Source organism: Nuphar pumila, chromosome 11, assembly GCF_984573655.1.
Source record: "Nuphar pumila chromosome 11, dmNupPumi1.hap1.1, whole genome shotgun sequence".
Taxonomy (NCBI): domain Eukaryota; kingdom Viridiplantae; phylum Streptophyta; class Magnoliopsida; order Nymphaeales; family Nymphaeaceae; genus Nuphar; species Nuphar pumila.
Window position 1 is genome coordinate 110,581,626 of NC_143259.1, and position 11,357 is coordinate 110,592,982.

Below are 11,357 nucleotides of genomic sequence, written 5' to 3' on the forward strand. Positions count from 1 at the left end.
CCAAATTTTTTAGCAACATTTATCATGTTTAACGAAAAAAGTGTTACGTTCATTTTTAGCTCGAAGTGCATATTGTCAAAAATTTTGATAGCATCTTTTCTGTTTTACAAAGAAAACACTTTGTTCGTTTTTAAATAGATATGCACCATTGCGAGTACATTGCATCTCTCATGGTTTATCGAAAACCTAGGCCTTACGCTGGTAACTTAGATATTTATGCAAATATGGTTTTGTGCAATTTCGAAACCTTTCCAATAAAAGTTTTTTTACCAAACAATGTTTTGAACGCGACAAAGCTTTTGAATCGCTTTGGGCAATAGGAATCAGTCACCATTTGTATACTTATTATAACACAATTATATTTATTAAAAAGTAAGAGATGGTGCACATGACAACACGACAACAAAGTAAATAGCTTAAAGCATAAGCTTGTGCACATAATATCGTGACGATAAAGTAAATAGCGTAAAGTAGAACCCGATGAATGAAACCATGCATCAAGCTAAGTAAAATGTGTAAAACAGAGCCCAGTGAATGAAACCACACATCTAGCTAAGTAAAGTGCGTAAGCAGGGCTCGGTGAATGAAACCAAGCTTCAGGCTAAGTAAAGTGCGTAAAGCAATGTATATATATAGTAAATAAGAAAGTAGTCGAAAGGATATGCGTTTAAATACCAAAGCAAGTGGCCTAGAGGGCATAAACCAAAGATTAGGACCCTATAACACATAATTCACTATAAATATCGAGAAATAGTCGCAAGGGCATGCACGTGAGAACCGAAGCAAGTTTGCGGTGCTCTAGAGAGCGTGAACCAAGGACTAAGACCCAATATTATTTTAAAAAGGTGTATGGTAAGAAAAATCTCATTGTACACGATAGTTGTTCCAACAAAATAACTTGAAATAAAAAGAGCGACGTGTAAACCTATAAAAAATATGACAAAAGTGGCTTAACACAAGCGTATAGGCACTCCTAGGTCATGGCTGACACGTCCTTACGTCTGCTACGATAGCAACCAAGAGTGTCTCGTATAGAACTCGTTGGCGCGAAGAAACAGAGAGATATAGGCCAAAAATGGATCAGACCTAGCTTAGGTCCAATTGAGTTCAAGCCTATCTCAAGTAGGCTCATTATAGGTCAGATGAGTTGAACCTAGTTAAGAAAGGGATAGAGAAAGTCAAGTTGTCAATCTCAAGTGGTCTTGACTCAACTGAACTTAGTTTAGGTCAGGCAGGTCTAAACACACCTTAAGTGGGCTCAGTCTAGGTCTAGGTCAAGTGGGTTTGACCCAGGCTAAGATCAAAAAATAAAAGAAGAGAGAGAAAGGCTAACCTGGTAGGTCGAGTTGGTTTGACCAAAGTGGGCACAAGGCAGGTCAAACAAGTTCAAACTCACCTCAAGTGGGATTGATTCAAGTTAGAAGCAGGAGAGAGAAAGAAGAAGAGAGGGGGCAATTTTTTCTAAAAAGGTCTCCTCTTATTTATAGGCCAAGGTGTGAATCTTGGGTGTAGGTAGAGATTAAATCTGATTTAGATCATCTGATTCAGATCTAGATCCAAACTTAAGGATAAAGTACTAAAATGATATGTATGGCCCTATGGAGACTACTAGATATTTTCATAAGATATTTATATGGGGTTCATAAGATATTTTTGTGAGATATTTATGTGGAGCCCACGACATATTTATGTGATGCCCACATATTTTTGAGGTTTCATCAATATTTTTACGAAAAAAGTTATACACCATTCTTTTCATCTTGATGAGACGAAGCAGATTGTCTTTGCGAAATTCTCTCATTTTGCCAAATAAGTGTGATATAGCTCTATAAATATTTTGAGTGTATGTCCCTAAAGATATATACGTCTTAAGTATAATTGGCTATGCAAAAAAAATTTGTTTCGCATTCTTGATCAATATAATGAAAAATTTCAGATCTTATACTTACCTTCCAAGCCGAGCTTAATTGAGCCAAACTCAAGCTGGCTCGGTTCGTTGTGCATCCCTAACTATCACTCCACCGTAGTCGAGCTTAACTGAGTCAAATGTGTGTCAACCAATAGATCTGGATACGGGTCTTATGGATGTAAGGAAGATGAACTTGGATCCCTTACCATATTTGTTATGTTAACATAAAACCTCATTAAAGATTGAGTTGCACTTTTTATATTTTTTTTTACAATACGTATGGAGGATAAGCCACTGTTGTGGTTTGGATGCTCGTTGCAAGCTGATGTCACATTGATTGTGGATCTGTTTTGGTATTCCCAATGTAAAGTTTCACGAGTACTCCCTTACTATTCACCAGTCCATTGGCTTCAACCGTATGATAAGGATGCTCACCTTGATAACTCGCTATGTCCTTAACTTAGAAGGCCTTAAAGCTGATTTAGTTAGTCAGACATGCACTTGAGAACAAAGTTTTCACCATAGTTTTTTTTTTTTAGACAGAGAGCTGGGGTTAGGCAGACCCCTACCAGTTATACAACCATACCATTTGGGGTTAGAACTTGTAATGTCCCACCACAAGGTGACCTGCACCAACTGCTCCTGCCAGACAAGCAGAGTCCCCATTGGTAGTTTTCACCATAGTTATTACTGGGTGATAGATACAACCCATACCCATCAAAGTAAAGAGTGAGCAACAAATTCTTACATGCACCAGCGCAGGGTCGCTAGTGTGGCCAGCGGGGTGGTTGTGAAAGGGTTGAGTTGAAAACCACGGATCAAACCCCACTAGCGCATGAGTGTGTCTGTAGTTTTTCTGTGGTGGGCAACGTAAGAGAGGATATGGTTGTGGGGCCCCACCTTGTTGGAGTCATTGATAGTTAAGCCCATATCTAGGGGTGGCAAAACCTGACGCGACCCGCCAATCGGGTTTGGAAAAAATGAACCCGTTTAATAAACGGGTCGACCCGCCTAACCCATTTATTAAACAGGTTGGGTTCGTGTTAGGGGTATGCCAACCTGCCTGACCCGTTTAATAAACGGGTTAGGCAGGTGGGTCAACCCGCCAACCCGACCCGCCAACCTGACCCAACCCATTTATTAAATGGGTTGGCGGGTCGTGTCGGGTTACCCGTTTATTAAATGGGCCGGGTTCGTGTTTGCCACAGCCGACCCGTTTACCGCCTAACCCATTTATTAAACAGGTTGGGTTCGTGTTAGGGGTATGCCAACCTGCCAACCCGCCTGACCCGTTTAATAAACGGGTTAGGCAGGTGGGTCAACCCGCCAACCCGGGTCACCCGTCAACCTGAGAACCCGTTTACCTGACCCAACCCATTTATTAAATGGGTTGGCGGGTCGTGTCGGGTTACCCGTTTATTAAACGGGCCGGGTTCGTGTTTGCCACAGCCGACCCGTTTAATAAACGGGTCGGGTTCGGGTTGAGGTATGCTAACCCGCCAACCCGACCCGATTGCCACCCCTACCTAGGGGTGGCAATTTCTGACACGACCCGCCAACCCGCCTCTTAGGCGGGTTCGGGTTCGGGTTGGGCTTAAGCCAACCCGTTTAATAAACGGGTCGACCCGCGTAACCCGTTTATTAAACAGGTCGGGTTCGGGTTGGGGGTATGCCAACCCGGCTGACCCGTTTAATAAACGGGTTAGGCGGGTGGGTCAACCCACCAACCCGCCAACCCGACCCGTCAACCCGTCTGCCCGACCCGTCAACCCGTCAACCCGTTTGCCCGACCCGTCAACCCGTCAACCCGACCCGCCAACCTGCCTACCTGCCAACCCGATCCGTCAACCCGCCAACCCGACCTGCCAACCTGACCCGTGAACCTGAAAACCCGTTTACCCGACCCAACCCATTTATTAAATGGGTTGGCGGGTCGTGTCGGGTTACCCGTTTATTAAACGGGTCAGGTTCGGGTTGAGGTATGCTGACACGCCAACCCGACCCGATTGCCACCCCTACCCCTACCCATATCTGCCTGAGCTAAACTCATTGCCTGCCCTACCCCCGCTCCAAACAAGCATGGCTTGGCTCATGTTTAGCTTATAAAAAGCTCATTCAAACTCGTAAATAGGCTCAGGAAAGCTGAATATGAATAATAGGTACTTAGATCGGCTTGACGTATATAAGTTCGTTAGATAATAATAAATATATTTAAACATATGTATTTTTTATAAACAAGCCTGCTAAAACTCGGTTTGCTTAATTCGGGATCGTTACGAGCTCAAACTCCACTTGGCTCACCACAATAATGAGCCAAGCTTGAAGTTGTTTACCGGCCCTAATCATAGTTACAAACATCGAGTCATTTTAAGAAAATATCCTTATTCTATCGTGAGAATTTTAAAAACAAATGTAATATCAGAAAAACATGATATTTTTAAAATATCATTATTTCATGTTTTTCTCACAATATTATCATGTTATTAATGTGATATTTATGTTTTTTATATACTTATTTTTTAAAGATTTTTCAAGAAATAACAGAATTTTTTAAATTTATCCTTACATTTTTCTTTGCCGAGAAAATCCTGATAAAGAGTTCTGGCTGTGATTCGAATCGCTCAAACTCACCCTAAAAGGTAGGAATTCAAAATCCTAGCCTATGAAAAACAAACAACCACCGGAGCGCAGAAAACCAAAGGTTGCGAATTCAAATACTTAGGAAATCCAATTCCGACGTTACGCTAAGTCAACCAAACGCCTCGAGTCCCAACTAAAACCCTAAAACCCTCTTCCTTCGAGTCCCTTCCCTTCTCCCCCTTCCCCTGTTTCACAGAGAGACAGAGAGATCAGCCATGGAGGGACCGGGAAAGTTCATTCCCACGAACCCAAGGCTCCATCCCCCGAAGAAGAAGGCCGATTCCTCGCTGGAGTCCGGCTACTGGCGCTCCTTCAAGACCCGCCAGCTCGCCGCACACCCCCGCCTCCCTTCCTCCGCCGCCGTCTCCTCCGTCCACTTCTCCCCCGTACCTCCCCACGATTTTGTCCTGACCTCCTCCACCTCCCTCACCGTATTCTCCTCCTCCACCCTCCTCCCCCGCTCTTCCATCCCTGACTTCCCCGACGTCGCCTTCTCCGGCGCCTTCCGACTCGACGGCAAGCTCATCGCTGCCGGCTGCCAGTCCGGCGTCGTCCAGGTCTTCGATGCCGCTTCCCGCCTCGCCCTCCGCCGCCTCTCCGGCCACGCCCGCCCCGTCCGCTTCGTCCGCTACCCCGCCCCTTCCTCCGGCGATAAGCTCCACCTCCTCTCTGCCGGCGACGATGCCCTTGTCAAGTGGTGGGACGTCGCCACCGGCGCGGAGCTCCTCACCCTCTCCGGCCACCGCGACTACGTCCGCTCTGGCTCGCCGAGCCCGACCTCCAGCCACCTCTGGGCGACTGGCTCCTATGATCACACCGTTAGGGTTTGGGACATCCGGCGGCCGGAGTCGTCGGTCCTCTCTGTCGACCATGGCGCGCCGGTGGAGGCCGTGCTCTTCCTTCCCTCTGGCGGGTGGATCGCCACCGCCGGGGCCAATTCCGTCAAGATCTGGGATGTGATCGGTGGGGGGAGGATGATCCACTCCGTGGAGAGCCACAACAAGACGGTAACGGCTCTCGCTCTCGGCAAGATCTCCGGCCGAGACGGCGTGGAATCGAGCCGGATATTCAGCGTCTCGCTTGACGGATACTTGAAGGTCTTCGACTACTCGAATTTTAGGGTTACGCATACCTCCCGCTTCCCCTTCCCCCTCCTCTCGTTCGATTCTTCGCCTTCGTCTCTGATTCGCGTTATCGGAACAGCGAACGGCATCGCCTTTGTTAGCAAGAGGAAGAATCCAGCAGAATCTGAGGATAATTTCGTTACAGAGGGGGCAAAGGGACAGTTGGAAGAGAAGAAGAGGGCTTCTAAGCCGCGAGGGTTCAGGTACTTCGAGCGCGGGCAAGGCGAGAAGCCGTCTGAAGGGGATTTTCTGGTGAAGAGGCCGGAGAAGGTGAGGCTGGCAGAGCATGACCGGCTGCTGAAGAAATTCAGGCACACTGAGGCGCTGGTTTCCGTCCTCCGGACGAACGATCCAATGATGGTCGTTGCGGTGATGGAGGAGTTGGTGGCGAGGAGGAAGCTGATCAAGTGTTTGACGAATTTGGATTCAGAGGAGCTTGGGCTGTTTCTGGGGTTCCTACATCGGTTCACCACCATGCCGAGGTACGCTGGGTTGTTGATGGCGGTCGCCAGGAAGGTGGTCCAGTTGCGCGCGAAGGATATCGGGAGCTCGGCTGCATTGAGGAAGCATTTGCTAGACCTCAAGGCCACGGTTGCAGAAGAAATTCAGATACAGATTTCGTTGATGGAGATACAAGGGATGATATCCCCATTGCTGAGGATTGCTGGAAGGTAGCTCTGTGAACTCACTCCTACTGATTATGTTGTAATCAGGACAATTTTGAGGCCTTTTTTTGGTTTCTTTTGCTCCTTTTTTATCTTCCATTTTCCTGTTTGTTCATTCTTTTGCTTCTGACAATGAAGAGATAGATCTAATTAAGGGAACCTTTCTCATTTGCATAGTAAGAGAGTCTTCTTTTTCTTTGAATTCTGAGTTGGTGGATATGATGGTGTATTTGTGCTATCAAACGTAACAAATTGGTGCTTACAGGCAAAGTATGTTAGTGAAAACTGTAATAGAAGTGCTTACTTTTGCATTGCAGAGGTTCATTTCTATGGAGCAATTTCTGACAACTTTTTTTGGCCTTTACTTGATGGTTCATGTTTTCTGCAAGATTTTGTTTGTTCTTTGGTGTGTGATTGAATTACCGGTTCCTATTGCGGTTAGTCTTTTCATAATCGAGAAGACAATATTGGTGCTTCTCTGGAGAAATTTGAAAATTTAGTGGCGCTTTATACAAGTTATGCTTGCCTTTCTGTTGGGGGTCACCTGCCTTGATTTTGTTGAATGGTACATATGTTAGGCTGAGAAATGACATCATGTGTGGAATTGGATGTGAGAAAATGGTAGGAAAGGTGAAAACAGGAAAGAAAAAAAATATAACTTTTCCAACCATTCCAAACAAGAAAAAAAAATTATAGGAAAAATTCCTCCACCTTGGGGAGGGGGAGGGGGAGACTGGAGATATTTTTTCTACCTAAAATTCTTTTTGCATTAGGGCAACCATTCACCTACAACCAGGGCTGCTGCAACTTGTTATTTACTGGTTAAAAATTGGTGCATTTTGCTCAAGCAATTTGATGATATTGATTGAATTTTTTTCATTCATATATTCTTTTCACCACAATCAAATTCTTCAAGATTTTTACCTTTTGAAATTTATTTGATGATTTGTTCTATATCTCTCCTATGATGCCTTCCACACATGGTTGTTCTAATATGACGCCTTCAATAGGTGAAAATCCTTTCCCAAGGAGGTAATATGAAACAATTTTCTTAAGTCCATGGTCAATAAGAAACTTGCTTCTCATTGACCATGGGTCCCATCCCGAGGGCATGTGTTTTATGTTGGTGATAAATGCTTGTTTTCAAACAAAAATGAGTTGTTTTGTTAAAAAATGTGAAACAAATACCCACTAAACAATGACTGCCATCTATCTTTTTTATCCTCTCAGCATGGTGGTTGTGGGCACAATTTCTCTAGAGGGTTCAAGTATTTTCTCGCTACTGCACTACAAGTGACCTACGAATCAAGCCTCAAGTTTTCGTACTTAAAACATAGTTGACATCTCTTGCATACTTATTCTATGAAAAAAGAAGTGAATAAAACATAGTTGACATCTCATGCATCCTTATTCTATGAAAAAATAAGTGAATTTAACCTCCATGAGAGAGAGAGAGAGAGAGCACAATCATTTACCAAAGTTAGTGTATGGTTTTATATAAATAAGGGCTTCATGTATACCAGGATGATTACATATTAAATTAAAACAGTTTTTCTGCAAAGAAATAAGAAAGTAATTTTATCAATAATGGCAATGTGTACTTCAGCTAACAATGTCAAATTGAAGAAAAAAAATATGGCTAGCAGACTTCATTTAGTCTTCAAGGTTATTGTTCATTTATTTCTTGTGGTTGATTTCAGGTATTGACCACAAAAGCAGCTATGAGGGAATCTTGCAGTGCTAAACAACTCTTTAGAAGTCGGCTACTAATCCAACCAGTCCATTTCAGATGAGAAAAAAACTCTTACATTCAGTGGTTGCAGTAACACTATGACAAATTGAAATAGATTAAAATATATTTAAAATGTAAATTGCATTTGATTTGCATAGTGAAAAAATTAATTCACAATTGAGTATGTTTCAAAATTACCCATCATACTAAGAGCATAAAAAATTAGGAGGATTATTTCAACTCCATTCAACCTGATGTCCAAAATCCAACACCGGCTCGTAATCCCACAGAGAAATGATGAGGTAAACGGCAACCACAGGGCAAGGAAAATATAAATATAAATACAAAAACTAATAAGGTGACATTGAAAACATGTCTATTATTCAGTAAGAAATCATGTCAATTCTCAAAATGTTGTCTTTCCAAAGTGCACTAAAACAAGCTTTCAACCATGATGTCCATATGCAAAAATTGTGGTCAAATCCTTCTCTGCCTCAACATCTTTATGAGAATCAAAGAATTTCATTTCATAACATGTTTGACTATTTTCAACATGTCCATTTTAGAAGAGAAAAAATGTTAGAAATTTACCTTAATTAGTGGGTCAGATAACTTAGATTCAACATGAGCTCGGAGGCAGGCATAAACATGCTGTCTTTCAAGCGATAGTTGTCTCACTTAGGATTGAGTATTCGGTGCAATGGGTACTCGTGCAAGATACAATCGAGTTTTCGCCTATTCACGAAAAGTTAGTCCACAACTTACATTGGGTGAAATTGATAACTTCAACATGAACCACCTTGAAAAGCATCTTGATTAGGATAGAAAGATGTAGTTTTGATTTGGGTATGGATCTAGAGCTTGTATATAGGTATAGATCCAAACTAAAAAGTAATGAATCAAAATAGCAACCGGGTTTGGATAACAGCTAAATATTGATCCAAACAATAATTGAATCTGAATCCAAACTAGATCTAGACCCGAACACCAACTGAATCTGGATTCAAACTGGATCTAGATTCAAACACCAAATGAATCTAGATCTAAACCGAATTTGAATTTGGATCCGAGTAAAGAGAATCTGAATTGGATTTGGATCTTATATTTGCACTAGATCGGATCCAAACAACAACTAGATCAAGATTTAAATTGGATTTGAATTGGATATAGATCTAAATTGAATCTTGTATCTTAATTAGATCTAAACAACAATTAGATTTGAATTTGAACTGGATCATGATCCAAACAACTGAATTTGAATATGAATTATATTTGGATCTGAAGTGAATGTGAATTTGAACTGGATTTGTATCCAAATAATTGGATCTGGATTTTAATAATTGGGTCTAGATTCAAACTAGATTTGGATCTAGATTCTATATAAGAATGGATCATGGATAGGGATCCAAATAAGAACTAAATCTGAATCTTGGATAGAGATCCGAACACGAACTAGATCTAGATCTTAGATAAGAATTCAAAAAAAAAAACTGAATATGGATTCCTGAATAGGGATCCAAACTACACTCTGAAACCAAAGAGAGAGAAAACACGACTTATGGAAGAGCACTTTATAGAGAGAGAAAGAGAGGGAAGAGGAGAGAGCTGAGGATGAGATGATAGAAATGGAAGAGGGGTGGGGTTTATATAGGCTCCAGTACAAAGTCACACATAAAAGCCATGAAGGGCCTTTAAGAGGCGAAAACGATAAGAAATAATGGGTTATGGCTGGCCAAAATGGCCAACCATAAAAGCCCAAACTGTTATACATAGAGGGGCATAAAAAAGTCTGAAATAACCTTGAAAGGGCTAAGAATGACCTTGATGGAGACAACAGGTCAACGGTCAAACCAAGTTGAGGATAAGAGGCAGCTATGAACCATTTTGAACCTTTAATGTTCATGCAAATCCGTTAGACAAGGTTCAAATGGGTAAGTATAAGATCCAAAAAAAATTGAATAGAATTTAATGCTAAGTAAGGTTTATAAATGTAATGGTCACAGACGATTTTAAACTCAATGATTAAATCCAGCCCAAGTACTAAAAAGAAAGTCAAAGCCAAGTCAGAATGAATCTGAATTCAAAATCAAAAGGCAAGGGTCAAGATCCATGATCCAAAAATTAAGTGATGCACAGGCTCAATGTGTAATGCTTTTGAGGGCCCCTTTGAGGCACCGCTCCTTTATATAAGGATAAAAGTTTTTCCAAAAATCTAACTAAACTTTTGAAAAAATAAAAAATTGATAGTTTTGAGCCCAATTCCAACAAAAAAGATAAAGTTGCACCTCTTGAGAACACCAATGCTTGTCAAAACAAGGGGCAGATATGCAAGTAGGTTATATTGTGTACCTACAGAAAATGAAAAGGCTAAAAGCCAACCCACAAGTGCTAGAATGTATTCATTAGTAACAGGAAAAATGAAAAGAAAATAAAGAATATTAAAAATTTATTTTCTTGAATGAAAAGAATATCTCCAACACTAATCATTAACGTGCATGAATCCAAAATCCCTCTAATGCATTTAAACAAACAATTGGTTGGCATCTAAACCAACCAACCATGATTTCAATCACACGCCACCAACTTTAAAGCCAGATGATTAGTTTATTTTACATATTTATTAGTAACAAGAAAGAAGGATGAGAAGGGAAGGTTAGACATGCAGGTGTGATCTAGGACCTCCAACCCTCTTCACTAATATGCTTGTCATCTTCCACAGAGGAAGCCCTCTATGCACCTGCGGGGGCCACCTCCAATCACCACCACCACCTGCCAGATTGTTTACTCACTAGAAAATCAAAGGTTAATAACCATTGCTCGAAATAATGTTCGACAATATCTAGGCTGGTGGAACAAAAACGTAGAGTAGAAAGAGAAAGAGATGAGAGGAGATCAGTGTTGGTGTTTCCTGCATAATCAAACACAAAAAGTGTACCTGTAGTTATCATAGAGCGCGTGCAAGGTATTCAGTGTTCTCCTCAACCGGTCGATGCCCACGATGAGCCCAAGTCTTAGGTCAACGGTGAGCAGGACCCTTAACCCACCGTAATGAATGTAGGCTAGGCTGAGGCTGAATGGCAATGTCACTCATCATACATTGCCCAACCACTTCTTTATATAGTGGAGGTAAGGGAGGTGGTTCAGTGAATGTGGACACTCCACATTCACGTAACCTCTTCCACTAAGCATTCACTGTCCTCCATTATGCAACCCACTACTCCACTATGCTTTTAATGTCAAACTGGGTCACCCAATGGGTTGGACTCGGATCCAAATGTCCAACATTC

General features: G+C 42.0%; 1 protein-coding gene across 2 annotated transcripts; it reads left to right on the forward strand.

Moving 5' to 3' along the window:
* The first annotated feature begins 4,740 nt into the window (after positions 1 to 4,740).
* LOC149822830 (protein SLOW WALKER 1-like) lies at positions 4,741 to 8,153 on the forward strand. Of its 2 annotated transcripts, XM_089981280.1 has the most exons (2): positions 4,741 to 6,344; positions 8,039 to 8,153. In XM_089981280.1, the coding sequence occupies exons 1-2, from the start codon at positions 4,765 to 4,767 to the stop codon at positions 8,043 to 8,045; spliced, it is 1,587 nt and encodes a 528-aa protein (XP_089837406.1). In that variant the 5' UTR covers positions 4,741 to 4,764; the 3' UTR covers positions 8,046 to 8,153. The 2 variants fall into 2 exon arrangements, with proteins under 2 accessions (XP_089837406.1, XP_089837407.1); XM_089981281.1 differs by lacking the exon at positions 8,039 to 8,153 and having other exon boundaries at positions 4,741 to 6,512.
* The last annotated feature ends 3,204 nt before the right edge of the window (positions 8,154 to 11,357 follow it).